Below are 19,861 nucleotides of genomic sequence, written 5' to 3'. Positions count from 1 at the left end.
TCTCCACAGGATGCCCTCTGGGTAGCTTAAACCATTGGAAAATGTTCTCCACTTCTCCTTAGGCCAGCTGTTATAGGGCATCTCAGGCCGGAGTCACAGAATTAAAATGGTTGAGCATCCAGAGCTCAGGACTCACTGAGCATGTTCCTATTTATTCTGCATTTACCACGTGCTGCATTATGTTGTGGTTGACAAACATGTTTTCTTTCTTCTACTAGAATGTAAAATATTTGAGTACAAGCCGTGTCTAATATATCCTTTTGCCCCACAGTGCCTGGCACCTAATGGACATAGTATAATCACGTGTTGAATGACAGTGTTGGAATTTCTCAAACCCACTAGCATATTTTTTGTAGAACTTGCCCTAGCAAAGCTTTTCTGTACAAGCCATTCTCAAACTTTTTGGTCTCAGGACCCCTTTACACTTTTAAAAACTATCAGTGATCCCAAAGAGATTTTTTTGTGAGTGACATGTAGCAGTATTTAACATATTAGAAATTAAAACTGAGAAGCTTTCAAAATATAAGAAATGCAAGCATACGTTCCATTAGCTGTCAGAGCCATGGTGTCACACATCAGTAACCTCTGGAAAATTCTACTGTATACTCGAGTAGGAATGAGAATGATAAAAGACAAATAATGTCTTGGGATTGCTATGAAAAGAGTTTTAACTTTTGGGACTTCCAGGCGTTCCTGGATGGTACTCTCCATTATATGAATTAGTATGTAATTATTTGGCACCGTTTGCTAGGTTCTGTTGAATAGGTCCTATCAACTAAATGTTTATTGTACAGGTAACTGAGTTAAGCCCTATGACAGCTGAATATAGTCTCTGTCCTCAAGCATCTTATAACAGGCAGGGGGTAGTAATCCTTACACCAGTGCCTAGAATATCAAAAAATATACTTTGTATCATGTTAGAAAGCTAAGGACATGGGCTTAACGTGGCAGAGATAGTTAGGATTACTTCAGCCCAAGAGATCGGTTAGATAATGCAAGGAGAGGTGAGTGTGTTGGCGTATAAACAAAGCACAGAAATGGCAAAGTCAGATGTTGACTTCCTAGGGAGGGGTGTGTGCCTGAGTTTGGAAGGCACAAAGGGAAATCAGAGGTAATGCTAGAGTCACTGATCTGAGGGGTCCTTGAATGACGTGCGAATTTAGATGGGCTTTATTGGGTAGGCTATGGAATTCGTTGACATTTTAGATAAAAGCATGACAGAGCTATAATTTATAGTGTTCCAATAGTGGTCCAAGAGTAGGAAAAAACTGGCAGTGGAGAAGCCATCTAGAGGACTGACTAGCAGTGCGGTAAGGGGTGGTGAGAGCTGTGGTGGGAACAAGGGTGGGGGGCTTTGTAGTCTAGGAATATTCAAAATGTACTTTGCAAATAGTGAAAACTGAAACTAGGGAAATGATTCTGTGCCATAGGTCATACATTTGCTTTTATCTTTCAAGACATGCTTTTTCTCTCCATTACGTTATGTATGTTTGGTGGTATTAAGTTACTGCAACAAACTGAGGAATAGAGGTGGGGAGGAGGGCGGGCAGTAGCAGAAACTTGTTTTGTCCAGCCCCTAACTGCTCTCTCTTCCTCCCAGTGTCTCCTTTCCTCTTGGGCCGGGCCCTTTGGGCTGCCAGTCGGTTCACTGTTGCTATGTCCCCTGAATTGATCCAGCAGTTTCTTCAGGCAACAGTTAGTGGTCTTCATGAGACACAACCCCCATCAGTTCGAATTTCTGCAGTGAGAGCCATCTGGGGGTGAGTACACCACCTTAGGACAACGGAAACAGTTTTAAGAGAAAGTTGCTCAGGGTAGAAGTCCCAAACAGCAGTTGTCCAGTGGACTATGTTGCTTGGAAATTTCTGAAGATCTCCTGCAGAATGGATGTTGGAAGGACAGGGAAAGAAACCATGCCAGAAACAAGGCTTCTGTGAGTCCCGGATACATCCTGTTCCCTTTTACTCCTCGTTCCTTTTCAATTCACTCCAGCTCTGGAATCGTCTAGACCAACTCCCCGTCTTACAGAGAAGCAGAACCTGAGGCTCCGAGAGATAACTAACTTGCCTAGGGTCGCACAGCAGCGGGTCATAGAAGCAGGCTTAGAGTCATTTGGTTGATTGATTGCCTCTGTATTGGAAACCAAATTTGGGATAATGTAGCCTGGAAACACTGCTTATTTTTTCCCAATTTTACTTCTCTTTGTCACAGCTAGTGTACTAGTGGCTCTATTAGTCCTTTATTTATATTCCTTCTCAGACCACAGGGAGTATTGATGTTTTCAGGAGTATTTTCAAGTCCAAACTTAAGAGTCTCAGTTGAATCCTAAGAATTGCTCGAAACCCTAAAAACGCAGAGTTCACCTTCCACCTGCCTGCACTACCTCCTTACCTTTTGAAGCAGAGATTGAGGGGTTGGCATTACTATATGTCTTTAGAAAGCATTGCTGCGGGGGGGCGTGTCAGCAAGATGTCTGAGTAAGATGTCCCTCGCTCTTATCCCTCCCACAACAACAATTTGATATCTGTCCAAGCGAGGAGATTGTCAAACTCAGTGCCATCTAAGGACAAGGAGAGCTGTTTTGAGAAGACAAGCCCACATCCCAGCCACTGACTTGCCGACCATAGTCCCGGCTACAGCCCCATTTGGCTTTGGTTCTGTCATCGGCACTGTACACCAAGGGACCCAGGGGGAATCTCACCCACCTGTATGTCAGATAATAGAAACACAGACCTCGGTCCCAGCTGTGGATCTTGACGTGGTCCAGGACCTCCTGGAGAACACTGACTGAGACAGTTACCCACAGATGAGAGAGCCTTTGTTGAAGTCCAAAGCCCAGTGGAGAAGTTCTAGCACACCACTGGAGCAAAAAAAAAAATCCAAGATTGGACACTTGGAAGAGGTCAGTCAGTAAAGCCTGGAGGAGGTGACTGCTACTTCAGAAGTGCAGACAGCAGTGCAAGACATAAAGGAATATGAAAAACCAAGGAAGCATGACATCACAAAAGAAACACAATAATGTTCCAGTAACCAACCCCAAAGACGTGGAGATCTGTGATTTATCTGATAAAGAATTTCAAAACAGCCATTTTAAGGAGCTCAATGAGCTACAAGAAAACACAGAAAGACAATTCCATGAAATTAGAAAAACAACTCACAGACAAAATGAGAAGTTCAACAAAGAGAGAAATCATAAAAAAGAACCAAACAAATTCTGGAGCTGAAGGATACAGAGAATGAAATGGAAAAATGCAGTAGAGAGCATCAGTAGCAGAATGGATCAGGCAGAAGAAAAAACCTGTGAAATAGAAGACAGAACCTTCAAAATCATCCAATCAGAGGAGGATAGAGAACAAAGAATGAAAAAGAAAGAAGAAAACATGAACTGTGGGATATCTTTAGGAGAAGCAGTCTACGAATTATTGGAGTCCCAGGAGAAGAGAGGGAGAAGGGGCGAAAAGCTTTTTAAAGAAATAATGGCTGAGAACTTCCCAAATCTGAGGAGAGATTTGTACCTCCTGGTTATAAAGCTAATATATCACCCCAAAATTTCAATCCAGGGTGATCTTCTCCAAGACAAAATGTAGTAAAAACTATCTAAAATCAAAGACAAAGAGGGAATTTTCAAAGCAGCAAGAGGAAAAAACTTTTCTCTCATGCAAGGGAACTCCCATAAGGCTAGCAACAGATTTCTCAGCAGAAACTTTGCAGGACAGGAGACAGTGGGATGATATATTCTAGGTGCTGAAAGAAAAAACTGCCAACCAAGAGTGCTTTAGCTAGGAAAGTTGTCCTTTAGAGCTGAAGACAAGATAAAGACTTTCCCAGACAACAAAGCTGAAGGGGTTCTTCACCACTAGACCTGCCTTACAAGAAATGCTAAGAGGAGTTCTTCAAGCTAAAATGAAAGGATGCTAATTAATAATGTGAAAATATATAACACACTGATACAGGTAAGTATATAATCAATTCGGAATACTCTGACACTGTAATACGGTGGTGTGTTAACCACCTAACTCTAGTATAAAGGTTAAAGGATGAAAGTGTTAAAAATAACTAGCTAAATACTTTGATTATTATTATGAATACACAGTATAAAAGGAGTTAAATCGTGACATCAGAAACATTAAAGGAAGAGAATAAAGGGGTAGAATTTTTGTATGCAGTCAAAGTTAAGTTGTCAGTGTGAAATAGACTATCATATCTATAAAATGTCTTATGGTAGCCACAGAGCAAAAATCTATGATAGATGCACAAAAGATAAAGAGAAAGGAGTCAAAGCATTCCACCATGGAAGATCACCATTCACAAAGGAAGACAGCCAGAGAGAAAGGTCAGGGGAACAGGGAACTACAGAAGAGCCAGAAAACAATTAATAAAATGGCAGTTAATAAAATGGGCTTACTTGTCAAAAATTACTTTAAATATAAATGGATTAAATTCTCCAATTAAAAGTCAAAGTAGCTGAATGGATTGAAAAAGAAGACCCAACTATATGCTGCCTAAAAGAGACTATAGGTTTTAGTACACACATAGGCTCAAAGTAAAGGGATGGAAAAAGATATTCCGTGTATGTAGAAACCAAAAGAGAGTGAGGGTATCTGTACTTTTATCAGACAAAGTACTTTAATTCAAAAGCTGTAACAAGAAACAAAGGTCATTATATGATAAGGGGGTTAATTCATCAGGAAGATACAACAATTATAAATATATGTGCACCTGCCATCAGAGCACCTAAATATATTAAGCAAATATCAATATCTGAAAGGAGAAATAGACAACAGTACAGTAATAGCAGGAGATTTATACCCCACCCTCAACAATGGATATGCTCATCCAAACAGAAAATCAATAGGGAAACATTGGACTTAAACTATACTTTCAACCAAATGGACCCAACAGACATACAGAACATTCCATCCAACAGCAGCAGAACATACATCCTTCCCAAGCATGCATGGAGCATTCTCCAGGGTAAGTCATGAAGCAGGTTTTAGTGAATTTAACAAAATAATACCAAGTATCTTTTCTGATCATGTTGAGATGAAACAGAAATCAGTTACAGTAGGAAAACTGGAAAAATCACAAATATATGGAAATTAAACAACACACTTCTAAACAACCCATGGATCAAAGAACTCAAAAGAGAGATCTAAGAATATTCTGAGGGACTTCCCTGGTGGTGCAGCGGTTAAGAATCTGCCTGCCAATGCAGGGGACACGGGTTCGAGCCCTGGTCTGGGAAGATCCCACAAGCTGCAGAGCACCTAAGCCCGTGAGCCACAACTACTGAACTTGTACTCTAGAGCCCGCGTGCCACAACTACTGAAGCCTGTGCGCCTAGAGCCCGTGCTCCACAACAAGAGAAGCCACCGCAATGAGAAGCCCACACACTGCAATGAAGAGTAGCCCCTGCTCACCGCAACTAGAGAAAGGCCACGCACAGCAATGAAGACCCAACGCAGCCAAAAATAAATAATAAATTAATTTTTAAAAATGATAAAGATATTCTAAAACACACGAAAATGGAAAATACAAATACCAAAACTTATGGGATGCAGCAAAAGGAGTTTTAAGAAGGAAGTTTATAGATAAAAACACCTACATTAAGAAAAAAGAAAGCTCTCAAACAACCTAACTTTATACCTCAGGAATTAGAGAACAAACTAAGCCCAAAGGTAGCAGTAGGAAGATGAGAGCAGCAATAAATAAAATAAAGAGCAGAAAAATATTAGAAAAATTTAGTGAGACTAAGAGCTGGTTTTTTGAAAAGATAAACAAAATTGACAGACTTTAGCTAGACTGAAAAGAAGAGAGAGAAGACTCAAGTACAGAATCAGAAATGAGAGGGGAAACTTTACAACTCATAACACAGAAAGGCAAAGGTTCATAAGAGACGACTGTGAACAGGTATATGCCAACAAATTGGATAACCTAAAAGAAATGCATAAATTCCTAGAAACATACAGCCTAACAAAACTGAATCATAAAGAAAATTGAAAATCTGAACAGACCAGTAACTAACAAGGAGAGTGAGTCAGTAATCAAAAACCTCCCGTAAGAGAAAAGCCCAGGACCAGGTGGTTTCACTGGTAAGTTCTACAAACATTTAAAGAAGAATTAATACCAGTCCTTCTCAAACTCTTTCCAAAAAATTGAAGAGGAGGGAACATTTCCAAACTCATTTTACTAGGCCAGCATTCCCTGATAACAAAGCCATACAAGGACACTACAGGAAAAGAAAACTACAGGCCAGTATGCCTGATGAATATAGACGCAGAGATTCTCAACACAACACTAGCAAACTGAATTCAACAACACAGTAAAAGGATCACACACCATGATCAAGTGGGATCTGTCCCTGGGATGCAAGGATGGTTCAACATACATAAATTAATAAATGTCATACACCAATTAATAGAGTGAAAAATAAAAAATCACATGAGTATCTTAATAGATGCAGAAAAAGCATTTGACAAAATTCAATACTCATTCATGACAAAAACTTTCAACAAAGTGTATAGAAGGAACATATCCCAACACAATAAAGACCATAGATGACAACCCCCCCAGCTAACATCATATTCAACAGTGAAAGGCTGAAAGCTTTTTCTCTTAAGATGAAGAACAAGGTAAGGGTACCCACTCTTACCACTCCTATTCAACATAGTACTGGAAGTCCCAGCCAGAGCAATTAGAAAAGAAAAGAAGAAATAATGAACTATCACAAAGAGAAATTTAAAAAACAATCTCCTGTACAATTGCATCAAAAACAATAAAATGCCTAAGCATAAATTTAACCAAGATGGTGAAAGATCTGTACACAGAAAACTATAAGACGTCGATGAAAGATTGAAGAAGACACAAATAGAAAGATGTTTCATGTTCATGGATTGGAATAATGAATATTTTTCAAATGTCCAAACTACCCAAAGCAATGTACAGATTCAGTGCAACCCCATCAAAATTCCAGTGGCATTTTTCATAGAAGAACAAACAATTCTAACATTTGTGTGGAATCACAAGAGACCCTGAATAGCCAAAGCAATCTTGAGAAAGAAAAAGCTGGAGGCATCACACTTCCTGATTTTAAACTATATTACAAAGCTACAGTAATCAAAACAGTGTGGTATTGGCATAAAAACAGACACAGAGATCAGTGGAGCAGAGATCAGTGGAGCAGAGAGCCCAGCTATAAACCCACACTTATATGGTCAATTATTTTATGACAGAGGAGCCAAGAATATACACTGGGGGAAGGACAGTCTCTTCAATAAATGGTGTTCGAAAAACTGGACCCTTATCTTACACCGTATGCTTAGGTCAACTCAAAATAAATTAAAGACTTGAACCTAAGACCTGAAACCATAAGACTCCTGGAGGAAAACATAAAAGTTAAACTCCTTGACATTTGTCTTGGCAATGATTTTTTGTATTTGGCAACAAAAGCAAAAGTAAACAAGTGGGACTACATCAAACTAAAAAAGCACAGCAAAGGAAACCATCAGCCAAATGAAAAGGCAACCTACTGAATGGGAGAAAATATTTGCAAACCATTTATCTGATAAGCAGTTAATATGCAAAATATATGAAAAACTCATACAACTCAATAGCAAATAATCTGATTTTTAAAAATGGCAGAAGACTTGAAAAGACACTTTTTCCAAAGAAGACATACAGATAGCCAACAGGTACATGAAAGAGCGCTCAACATCACTAGTTATCAGGAAAATGCGAATCAAAACCACAATGAGCTACCACCTCAGACTTGTTAGAATGGCTATCATCAAAGAGACAAATATGGGACTTCCCTGGTGGCGCAGTGGTTGAGAATCTGCCTGCTAATGAAGGGGACACGGGTTCAAGCCCTGGTCTGGGAAGATCCCACATGCTGCGGAGCAGCTAGGCCCGTGAGCCACAACTGCTGAGCCTGCACGTCTGGAGCCTGTGCTCCGCAACAAGGGAGGCAACGATAGTGAGAGGCCCGCGCACCACGATGAAGAGTGGCCCCCGCTTGCCACAACTAGAGAAAGCCCTCGCACAGAAATGAAGACCCAACACAGCCAAAAAAATTAATAAATAAATAAATTAAAAAAAAAAAAAAAAGGGCTTCTCTGGTGGCTCAGTGGTTGAGAATCTGCCTGCCAATGCAGGGGACACGGGTTCGAGCCCTGGTCTGGGAAGATCCCACATGCTGCGGAGCAACTGGGCCCGTGAGCCACAATTACTGAGCCTGCACGTCTGGAGCCTGTGCTCCGCAACAAGAGAGGCCGCGATAGTGAGAGGCCCACGCACCGCGATGAAGAGTGGCCCCCGCTTGCCACAACTAGAGAAAGCCCTCGCACAGAAACGAAGACCCAACACAGCCATAAATAAATAAATAAATAAATAAAATTAACACAGTTAAAAAAAATTATTTAAAAAAAAAAGACAAGAAATAACAAGGTTGGTGAGGGTGTGGAGAAAAGGGAGCCCTTGTGCACTGCTGGTGGGAATGTAAATTGGTGCAGCCACTGGAAAACAGTATGGAGGGTCCTAAAAAAATTTAAAAATAGAACTACCATTTGATCCAGCAGTCCCATTTCTGGGTATATATCCAAAGGAAATGAAAACAAGATCTTGAAGAGGTGTCTGCACTCCTGTGTTTATCGCGGCATTATTCACAGTGGCCGAGACGTGGAAACAACCTGAGTGTGCATCGGTGGATGAGTGGATGAAGGAGATGTGTGAGTATTCAGTGGACCATAATATAACTCAGCTCAGCTGTGAGAAAGAGGGAAAGCCTGCCATTTGCAGCAGCTTGGATGGACCTTGAGGGCATGGTGCTGAGTGAAATAAGCCACACAGAGGAAGACGAATACTGCATGGTATCACTTATATGTGGAACCTTTTAAAAAGCCCAACCCTTTGTAAAGGAGAGCAGGAAGGAGGTTGCTGAGGGTGGGGAACATGGAGAGATTGATAAAAGGGTACACGCTGTCGTCGGTCAGATGACCAAGGGCTGAGGATCTAACGTGAGATATGGTGACTGCATCATGTAACGGGACGTAGAAATTAGTGTTCTCACCCAGAAGAAGGTAAATCTGAGATGATGGACGTGTCAGTGACCTGGATGTGGGAAACCTTTCACGCTGTGCATGTCCGTCCAGTCACCACAGTGTACATAGCTAACCATTTTATAGGTCGGTCACGCCGCAGTAAAGCTGAGAAGAATTTAAATTTAAAGAAACTTAAAGTTTGCTTAAATTTTATATTACTCTTATAATCAGAAAAAATATGTGACGAGAACTCTCTTTTGTTTAATAGTTTTCAATTCTCTGGCTACATGGGCATTGGTTTTCTGTAAAGGTGTTAACAGCTGTCTCTGGAAAAGTGACAAAAGCCATGAACGTGCACAGCAAAGAAATGGACACTCATACCTGTTTATAAAATTTTACATCATGTGTGGAAGAGTGGACCCCAGGTTAAGAGCTTCCTGTGAAGGGATGCTAGCTGTGCGTTCTTTCACAGCCAGGATTCTCCATTTGGCCATTTCCCTCTTCAGTTTTCCAGCCAGTTTCAGTCTGGCTTATATTCTCATCACGTCACCGAAACTGCTCATTCTCATGTCACCAGCAACCCTTTCCTGGTCATCATACCACCTTGGCTTTTCTCTCTTTTACCCCAGTTTTAATATATTCATTCATGTCGTAGTGTATGTATTATTGCAAACTGCCTTAAACCATTTCTGAAACAAGATATTGATTGACAGATACTTCCACTTGTGTCTCATTTCTCTAATCATATTTATGCCAGCCTTTCTCCAGAGCTCCAAATTAATGTATGTGCTTACTGTCTATACCAGGATGGGTATCTTACAAGCACCTGAAAACTAACACATCCACTACTGAGCTTACTGTTTACCACCTCCAGGCCTACCCTACCTGTAGTCCCTGTTATAGTAAAAGTACAGATCTTGTACCTTTAGATCTTATACCTACAGATAGAGGTCTGTACTCCCAGAGATGCCAGCTCTGTGCCAGGGCTTGGTTCCTTCGCCTCTCCTCCCTTCCTCCCTCTCCCACTGTGGCTGCCCTGGCTCGTGTGCCTGAAAATTAAAACTCATGGCTCTGGTTGTGCTCTTCGAACTCTGGGATACAGGTACCCGGAAGAAAGTCAGAGTATACCGGATGGTCCATGAGGCCACAGGATAAATATAGAGCATTTTCCTGGGATGTCGGTTTTCCCTGAAGACTGTGGGGTAGGGCAAAGAAGAGATTAGGTGTTAGGAGTAATTTGTAAAAAAAAAAAAAAAAAAAAAAAAAACAAAAAAAACTTTGATATACACTGGCTTCCAGGATAAAGTCTAACCTCCTTAGCATGGCATGGAAGATCCCATATGATCTGGCCAGATGATGCACTCTGTGGTCTCCCAGACTCTGTAAACCCTTAGAATGAGAAGCAGTGGGAAGAGGTAGGGCACCACTCAGTCCCAGTGGCGATGGATGCAGAACCTAGTCTGACGAGCCAAGAGCTGCCCACAGCCAGACGCTGAGCCAGCTCTTAAGGAGGAGTTAGATTAGAGCACGGTGGCATTGAACATAGAGATGTTATAGATGAGGAACTCCCTGACAATCCAGCAGTTATTGGCGCTTTCACTGCCGAGGGCCCGGGTTCGATCCCTGGTTGGGGAACTAAGATCCCGCAAGCCGCGCAGTGTGGCTAAAAAAAAAAGATGTTATGGACCAAAAAACAAAGAATCTGAACAAATCTGAGATCAATGTTATGGACCAAAAAACAAAGAATCTGAACAAATCTGAGATCTAAGCCCACAGGTTTACTAGTCACTGTGGATCTTTGAACCCAGCAGCTGACACAAATAATATGGTTGTTAAGACACTTAAAAATTAAGTTAAGAAAAACCATTTATTGTGAATCTGGGGTCGGGGGGCCTTGTTTCTGCACTAGGTTCTTTTAACATAGAGAAACAATGTTTGTTTTGACTTTTATTACCGTTCTGAAAATAATAAAAGTAAAGACTTAGATGATATATTTTTAATAATTGTATCCCATTGGACATGGTAAGCAGCACCCAGTAAATATTTATTGATTGAATAAGAGGCAAATAAGGTAGAACTATGTATAGAAAACAAACTTTTTTTTTAAGAAATAAAATTTCCTTTTTTTAAATTTTTAAATTTTTATTTTATATTGGAGTATAGTTGATTAACAATGTTGTGTTGGTTTCAGGTGTACAGCAAAGTGATTCAGTTATACATATACATGTATCTATTCTTTTTCAAATTCTTTTCCCATCTTGGTTATTAAAGAGTATTGAGCAGAGTTCCCTGTGCTGTACAGTAGGTCCTTGTTGGTTATCTATTTTAAATATAGCCACGTGTACATGTCAATCCCAAACTCCCAGTCTATCCCTCCCACCCCCCCGTAACCATAAATTCATACTCTTACGTCAGTGAGTCTGTTTCTGTTTTGAAAACAAACTTTTAAACCCTGCAAATAGTACACCAATTTTGTAAGTATGTGTAAAATGTTTATATACATTGATCTCATCTTAGGATGCAAAGAAACTCCAAAAAGTATAAAATCTTTATAACATGAAAGTTAAATAATAGTCTCCTACTAAATAACAGTTGTATTGGAAAAGATTTTAAAACACTGTTTGGAAAATTATATATATATATATATATATCTTAGGAATGTGACTAAAACAATAGTCTGAGGAATCATAAGTCATTTGACTTAATATCTTAATAATTTGGATGTAACCATGACTGGGATTTGCTTCAAAACGAAATAGAGGGATGAAAGAAATTTTAAAGGAAATAACAAAGACCAAAGCAGAAATAAATTAGAGAACATAGAAATGGTGGTGGTGATAGTTCTAAAAAAAAAGCCACAGAAAGATGTAAAAACTTAATGAGCTCTGGAAGCAGCTTCATAAAGCTTCACTTGTAAATGCTGTAACACGTAATGCTGATTGGAAAAACCAGGAATCGAGGTCCCCGCTGGTGAGCAGTTCTTGCTTATTTCTTGCCCTCCAGTTATTGCGACCAGCTGAAAGTGTCGGAGAGCGCCCACGTGCTTCAGCCCTTCCTCCCCAGTGTCCTGGATGGCTTAATTCACCTGGCGGCTCAGTTCAGCTCAGAGGTCCTCAGCCTGGTGATGGAGACCCTGTGCATCGTTTGTACGGTAGACCCAGAGTTCACGGCAAGCATGGAGAGCAAAATCTGCCCCTTCACCATCGCCATCTTCCTCAAGTACAGTAACGGTACGCACGAGGCAGGTTGCGGGGGCGGGGGGGCGGGGTCGCGTGAGCGCTTCCCTGGGTCTGATGGTCTTGGTATTAGAAGCAAAGAATGTGACTTTGAATTTGCGAGAGTAGGGTCGTGCTATAGATCCAGCAGCACTAAACAGCAGAGAACCTATGCCTGTAACTCTCATTGTCTAGTAAGAACTGGGAAGAAAGATCACGAAGAAAGCTAACCAGCAAGATGTATAATTCAGGACTTTGACAGTAAAGTAAGGGAATTGAGCAACTAAATCAAAAGCTTCCTAAAAGAAGAGGCCTAGAACTATAACTAGAAAAGGAAAAGTGAAGAAGGAGGTACATGCAAAGGTTTATGAATAAGGTGTTCATCGCATGTTCTTTATAGTAGCAAAAATTTGGAAATAATAAGAGGTTAATTAATTATATCCATAAAATGGAATGCTTTGCAGCCGTTAATAATCCAACCTCAAAGGAATTGTTAAAGCCATGAGGAAGCGCTCACCTTGTAAGCGAATAGATTGTTTTCCAAAATGCGTAGAATATAACCCCAAGTTGTGGTTCTGCTTTAGAAAAGGATGTATGTGTGGATATGTCTATAGAAAAATCACCAGAAGAAAATGCATCGAAATGTTAAGAGTAGTTATCTCTAGGTGGTGGATTACAGGTGTGTTTTTTCCTTTAATACTTTCCTGCATTTTAAGTTTTTCTGCAGTGAGTGTGTATTAGAAATATTGAGGACATTTGTATCTGAAGAGCGAGTGTTGAAGCTTGGAAGGGGGTTGGTTATGTAACATGATGTTGTACTGAACATTTTATTCAATTCATTTTTTCACTTAAAAATGTGTCCTAAAGAGGGTTCCACACTGCAGTCTTAGATAGTCCTCATTCTCTCCGCCCGTCACATAGTGTTTATTCCATAAATACCATCATTTATTTACCCATGCTGTTCATGGACCTCTGGGTCGTTTACAGTTTTTGTCTATTATGGACAACGCTGCAGTGAACTTTTAACGTGTGTCTTAGTGCCCTGCACACTGCATACGTTGTCTCATGCTAGATAGAGGAGGGCGTTTATATTTTTCTTATATATTTTTCTTACATAAAGCAGGTCGAGCTGAAGTTGCATTTCTTCATGAGGCTCTGCTTTTGGAAGGCTTTATTTACCTTTTGCCCTCCAATGGCTTTGCGAGTTCTTGTGCATGGTGCCCACCCCCAGGAGATGTACGTGGTCCTCGTCGACACGTGGGAACCTGGGAAGAGTCAGTGCTTGGGCAGTTTCCGAGACTGATGTCTTCTTAACAAAGTATCAGTGGGGGCTTTTTTTCCCCTTAAGCATTTGTTTTCATAATCAGTCCAAGTTTCACAAGAATACAGACGTTAAAGATTTGTCCCAGAAAAAGAGGCAGGTTTTGTTTTAGGAATAGCTGTTGCTGACTCGTCCCTGACTTCATGAGATCACACACATGCTGTCTCCCAGACAGCTAGCAGCTCTCCCTGCTTTTCCGGTTACTCAGGTGGCCCCAGTAGGTTCCGGGTCAGTGATGTGTAATCAAAGCAGAAGTTGTAAACGTGTGGACACCAAGGGGGGAAAACCGTGGTGGGGTGGGGATGGTGGTGTGCTGAATTGGGAGATTGGGATTGACACGTATACACTGATGTGTATAAAATTGATGACTAGTAAGAACCTGCTGTATAAAAAAACAAACAAACAAAAAACAACTAATACTAAACTTTCTTTGGGTTATTTGTATGGAAATATGTTAATGTAAATGTTTCAGACATTACATGAAATTTCTAAAAAAAAAAAAAAACAAAGCGGAAGTTGTTCACTTCGGTTAGGGCCAAACAACAGGCAGCATTAAGGCAGAAGCACACACAGACCACCAGGCGGGGGGACTCGTGTTGCCTTCTCCACTTCAGATCCTGTGGTCGCCTCGCTGGCTCAGGACATCTTCAAGGAGCTGTCCCAGATTGAAGCCTGCCAGGGCCCCATGCAGATGAGGCTGATTCCCACCCTGGTCAGCATCATGCAGGCACCAGCAGACAAGATCCCTGCGGGGCTCTGTGCGGTACGGCAGTCGTTACGGGGCCGGGGTGGGGATGAGAGAGCGCGAGCGAGCCCTGCACGAGCCCCCCGCGATCCCACCCCGCGGACGCCGACCAGCAGCGTGATATGTTCACGGGGTGATGTTCCTGGGCTACTTCACCCACAAGGACAGTGGGCGGTTCTCGAGGCTTTCAGAAGGGAGCTCTTGTTCCCAAGGTGCCCTCGGTGATTGGACAGTCCCGTGATGACACTGTCCCTGGCTGTCCAGTCACCCTCTGCGCCCGCCCACCCCCATGGCTTCTCAAGTGGTGAGCTGCCGCCAGGAGACTTGAGAGTACCCTCTGCTGTCTTCTTCTTCCAGAAACGTGCCTTTCATTATGAGTGTCTCTGGGTTGGTGGGTGGGCTCCGCACAGTAAGGATCTTGTTGTTGGGCCCCCTCCGCCCACCCCAGAGGCAAGCCTGACTTCTCTCCTGCAGACGGCCATTGACATCCTGACCACGGTCGTGCGGAACACGAAGCCCCCCCTCTCCCAGCTGCTTATCTGCCAGGCTTTCCCTGCTGTGGCCCAGTGCACCCTCCACACGGACGACAACGCCACCATGCAGGTATCTCCGTGCAGGTGTCACCACGCCGGCGTCCAAGCCGCGGTGCGTGTGCAGCAGGCTGAGAAGTGGGACGCCATTTCCTGTCTTTGAGATAGAAACCCCTCAAATCTGTATTTACCCAGAGGACCCAGGAAGGGTTCCGACTGCTAAAACCAAGACGTTCTGTGCGTCTCAAAGGTGTGAGTGCCAGCCATCCTACTATCTGTGTGGGGGTGCTGCGGCGGCGGAAGAGATTGTAGACGTACAGACTAATGAAGTCAGCAAAGGGGTCAGCCTTTGGAAATCTGTAGGCAGCGTGGTTGGTGTGAGGTCTGCTTTATTCTCACAGAGACCTGCAGTCCCCCCAGTTACTGCTGTGTCTTAGCTCTGTTTTCTCAGTACCAGAGGTAGAGCTTTACGGTTGAAACTCCGTTTGCGTGTCCATTCTCCCTTTGATGAGAAGCGCGCGTTTCTGAGCTAGCCGATGCGGCACAGCAGAGACAGGGTGGTGCGCGCCTGTGTCTGCAACGGCGCGGCCCCAACTCCAGCGGAATGAGCCCCCCAGACCCTGCAGACGGAGGGCTTGTGTGCCCGCGGCTGACCTGGTCCCCTCCCTTGTCTCGCAGAATGGTGGTGAGTGCCTGCGGGCCTACGTGTCGGTGACGCTGGAGCAGGTGGCCCAGTGGCATGACGAGCAGGGCCACAATGGGCTGTGGTACGTGATGCAGGTGGTGAGCCAGCTCCTGGACCCCCGCACCTCCGAGTTCACTGCCGCCTTCGTGGGCCGCCTCGTGTCCACCCTCATCTCCAAGGCGGGGCGGGAGCTGGGGGAGAACCTGGACCAGATTCTCCGTGCCATCCTCAGCAAGATGCAGCAGGCGGAGACGCTCAGCGTGATGCAGGTAAGACGGCCCCAGCCCCAGAGACGCTGGCGAGGAAGCGGCCACGCGGCCCTCTGTCTCCTGCCCGGCTGCCTGAGTCCCTGAAGCCGGCGTCCTCCTGTCCCCCCAGTCCCTGATCATGGTGTTCGCCCACCTGGTGCACACCCAGCTGGAGCCCCTCCTGGAGTTCCTGTGCAGCCTCCCGGGGCCCACCGGCAAGCCTGCCCTGGAGTTCGTGATGGCCGAGTGGACCAGCCGGCAGCACCTCTTCTACGGGCAGTACGAGGGCAAAGTCAGGTGGGGCCTCCTCCTCCTCCTCTGGGCCTTCTGCCTCTTTCCCTGACTTCACGTACCCAGCTGCCCGTTGCATTCCTTTTGCCTCTGTTTCTTTCTGGCTAAACTGTATATTCAAGTAGCTGCCATCTTGAAATTCCCAAAAGATAGTCGTCGCAGGTAGAGTGTGTGTTTTTGATCTCTGCTGGCTAGAGACCCTCCCCTGCCCGCACCTTCACCCAGCCAAGTGCTGCTGGCGGCTGCCTCTTCTTCATAAACCCAGCTTTCTAACTTTTCATCCTGGACTTTATCCACGGCGTCTCATCACCCCACACTCCTCCTGGCGCGGACGTCGTTGTGCTGCTCACCCACTCCGGCTCTGTTCAAGGACAGCTCTCATCCGACCGTCCTTAGGAACACGAAATCCCCTTTTCAGCCGAACTCTCTTCTGTCCCCTAATTAGTTGTGAAAGCACTTTCACCCTCCAAGTGTCGGGACATAACTGCTTGTCTCCTTGGAGTGAACTCCGAGGGGGCAGCTGATCGGCCCTTTCTGGCTCTTCCTCGCCAGCTCTGTGGCGCTGTGTAAGCTGCTCCAGCACGGCATCAACGCGGATGACAAGCGGCTACAGGACATCCGCGTGAAGGGGGAGGAGATCTACGGCCTGGACGAGGGCACCCGCACCCGCTCCAAGTCGGCCAAGAGTGGGTGACGCTGCTCCCCTCACACACACACACACCACCACCACCCCCGCCCCCGAGGCTCAGGACCGCTGGGCTGGGAGGCGGTTAAGACATGACTGTTAGTGATGGGTTTGATAAGAAGCGGCAGAAAACCCCAGGTAAACAGTGGAGAGCAGAGCGTGTGGGTCCTGCTGCTGCTGAAAGTGGACAGGAGCCCCAGGTGCAGGGCTCCCCGGCAGCCAGCTTCACCCCAGGCCTTGGATGCCCACTTCTAGCGTCCTTGTGTCTGATTGCCTTTGGCCCATGACTCCGGTGGTGTGTGGGCAGAGTGCAGAGCTGCCTTTTTGTTTTTTAGTTTACCATCTTAACCATTTTTTTTTTTTGATTAATTTATTTTTTCTGCATCGGGTCTTCGTTGCTGCACGTAGGCTTTCTCTGGTTGCGGGGTGCGCGGGCTTCTCATCGAGGTGGCTTCTCATTGCGGAGCGCAGGCTCAGTAGTCGTGGCTCGCGGGCTCTAGAGCGCAGGCTCAGTAGTTGTGGCGCACGGGCTTAGTTGCTCCGCGGCATGCGGGATCTTCCCGGACCAGGGCTCGAACCCGTGTCCCCTGCATTGGCAGGCGGATTCTTAACCACTGCACCACCAGGGAAGCCCTAGAGCTGCCTTCTTTAACTGCAGGTTTACACTCACCTGTGCTGCTTCTCAAACTGCAAGTCCCAGGGCCTGGAGTGCTCCACCCTATGCAGGTCCCTGGTTTCCAGGCTTTTTTACTGGCAAAAGCTGTCTCCTTTAGTCCCTGAAGTCTCTCATCTCTCCTGACTTCTAAACTCCTGTAACGTGGCACAGAATGAAGTTATTTAATTTTCCGTCGTGCCTCAGGGCTGGGTGTGGTCTGGGCAGTGGAGAGCCAGGGGGCGGTGCGCTGTGTCTGGTGAGCAGGGCTCCCTTGCGGGGGGAGTGGCCCAGGGGCAGTCGGACGTGGAGCCTCCTCTTTCCTTCCCAGACCCTGAGCGCTGGACAAACATTCCCTTGCTGGTCAAGATCCTGAAGCTGATCATCAACGAGCTGTCCAACGTCATGGAGGCCAACGCCGCCCGCCAGGCCGCCCCTGCAGAGTGGAGCCAAGGTGCCCGCACTCCCTGGAGACCGAACTAGCAGCCAGGCCCCGGGCTTGCAGATCGCTGGCTGGCTGTGCTGAGCCCCCACGGCCCAGACTCATCTCCAGGGTCTGCCTGCAGCACCTCGGGGGTGGCCAGGAGGCCAGCCCTTCCGGCTCTGATTGTTCTGAAGAGCCTCTCGGCCTGTTCTCTCCCCACCAGCACGCCTAGTTTTTCCATGCAGACTTAGTGGGGGATCTGGCCTGGTCCTCTTACCACTGGGGCCCATGGGGCCCCAGCGCAGAAACCCGCGGGGCTTTTGTGTCCTGGCCGGTCTGGGTGTGGGAGGGAGATGCGTGCGTGTGCTCCAGCTGCTTCTCGGCCCCATGCAGATGACTCCAGTGACATGTGGGAGGACCAGGACGAGGACGACGACGAGGAGGAGGACGGCCTAGCGGGCCAACTCTTGTCCGATATTCTCGCCACAAGTAAATACGGTGAGCGTCGAGGCCAGCCCTGCGCACACCGGTACCGAGAACGGGGCGCCCAGGAGAGGGCGAGCGGTGGGCCCACGAGGGACGTGCCTTGGGCTTTTGTACCCCTTGACCTCAGCCATGTGGGCGCTGCCTGCCCCGGGCCCGTGCCCTGACCCTGCCTGGCTGGGTGTCTCTCCAGGGGACGACTACTACGAGGATGACGAGGAGGAGGACCCTGACGCCCTGAAGGACCCTCTCTGTCAGGTCGACCTGCAGGTGAGGGTCCAGCGGCGGCGGCTCGCAAGCAGCCGCGCGTGAGCACCGTTCCTGGCTGGCCTCGTCTTGCCCGGTGGGCAGGGCTGGGGGAGGGCGGGGACTCTGCAGCCAGGGGCTTCCTACCCCTGCCCCGTGTTGGAATCCAGCTTCCTGGGGCCTGGGGCTGTGTCGTCCAAGTCCTAGGGGTGGATTGCAACGTGTGGTCTTGGGAGATCCCTGTGGGATTCAGTCTCTGGGTTGAACCTTCCCTAGAGCCCCTCGGGGCACTGGCACTAGTGTGAAGGTTCCCGCCCTCAGGGACACCTCCCTCCTCCGTTCCTCCAGGCGTACCTCACGGACTTCCTCTGCCAGTTTGCTCAGCAGCCCTGCTACGTGGTGTTCTCAGGCCACCTCAACGACCACGAGAGGCGGGTTCTGCAGACCATTGGCATCTGAAACGGTCCTCCTCCTGCCCCGCCACACACCGTTTTGCAGCCCTCACTGGCCTTGAGATGCACTTTCTTCTCAGCCTGGAGCGGCCTCTGCAGAGTGACACTGACAGTACAGACCAGGCTCACCAGTGCCATCACCTAGGAATGCTGGGACAAAGGACATTTCCCAAAGCACCCTGAAGCAGCCCGTCTCTGGAAGCTTCTTGTCCCCAGCTGTGCCCGCCCCTGCTCCTAGAGTCCTCTGCTGGCCGGGCCAGGATCATGGTGCCCAGAAGGGCTATGTGTTCATGGATTATTCGGCCTCACCTGAGGAGCACCGGAAGTCACGACCGTTCATATTCTAAAGTGGACCTGTTTCCTTTCGCAGGACGTCTGACGTGTTCAGATAGGAATACCCTCGGGCGAGAATGGTGTCTTCTGCCCCGCACCGCAGACGCGCTGGGTCTCGTAGGAGCGAGGGGAAGCGGCGCCAGGGCCCCCCATTCCTCCTGCGACACTGAGACTCCCCGTCGAAGGAGGTCGTCTTGGTTTTGCCTCGTTGCATGACACAGCCCCTCCCCGACGCTGTTCCTCTGTATACATGCACGCACACGGGATAAGCCAGACAGATGGCAATTTGTTTTTCCTTTTTTAGAAAAAAAAAAAAATGAGGGAAAAACAGATTTTTTTAAAAAGTCCACCTGACCCAACCATATTTAACATGCCTCTCACACACATCCCCACACCGTCTGATATTCAGAGGCTCCCCCTCTCCCTCAGGAATTCTCTAAGGTGGGTAAGTTGTAGCCCTCAAATTTGCAATGTGTATTTTTCTAGGAGAGTAAAGTAATCTTTACAAATGAA

At 46.1% G+C, this 19,861-nt stretch overlaps 1 protein-coding gene across 5 annotated transcripts in view; it reads left to right on the top strand.

Moving 5' to 3' along the window:
* IPO9 (importin 9) overlaps positions 1-19,861 on the top strand; it is a 46,941-nt gene extending 27,080 nt beyond the window's left edge. For all 5 annotated transcript variants that reach the window (XM_082463068.1, XM_082463065.1, XM_082463064.1 and 2 more), the window contains 11 exons: positions 1,601-1,760; positions 12,042-12,268; positions 14,189-14,337; positions 14,794-14,922; positions 15,528-15,803; positions 15,913-16,079; positions 16,626-16,759; positions 17,742-17,864; positions 18,228-18,332; positions 18,511-18,587; positions 18,912-19,861. In XM_082463068.1, coding sequence (XP_082319194.1) covers positions 1,601-1,760; positions 12,042-12,268; positions 14,189-14,337; positions 14,794-14,922; positions 15,528-15,803; positions 15,913-16,079; positions 16,626-16,759; positions 17,742-17,864; positions 18,228-18,332; positions 18,511-18,587; positions 18,912-19,022 — 1,658 coding nt within the window. In that variant the 3' untranslated portion in view covers positions 19,023-19,861. The remainder of the gene's footprint in view (positions 1-1,600; positions 1,761-12,041; positions 12,269-14,188; positions 14,338-14,793; positions 14,923-15,527; positions 15,804-15,912; positions 16,080-16,625; positions 16,760-17,741; positions 17,865-18,227; positions 18,333-18,510; positions 18,588-18,911) is intronic.

This window comes from Balaenoptera physalus (genome assembly GCF_965194825.1).
Source record: "Balaenoptera physalus genome assembly, chromosome: 1".
NCBI classification, from domain to species: domain Eukaryota; kingdom Metazoa; phylum Chordata; class Mammalia; order Artiodactyla; family Balaenopteridae; genus Balaenoptera; species Balaenoptera physalus.
This window is presented reverse-complemented; position numbering and strand designations above follow the sequence as displayed.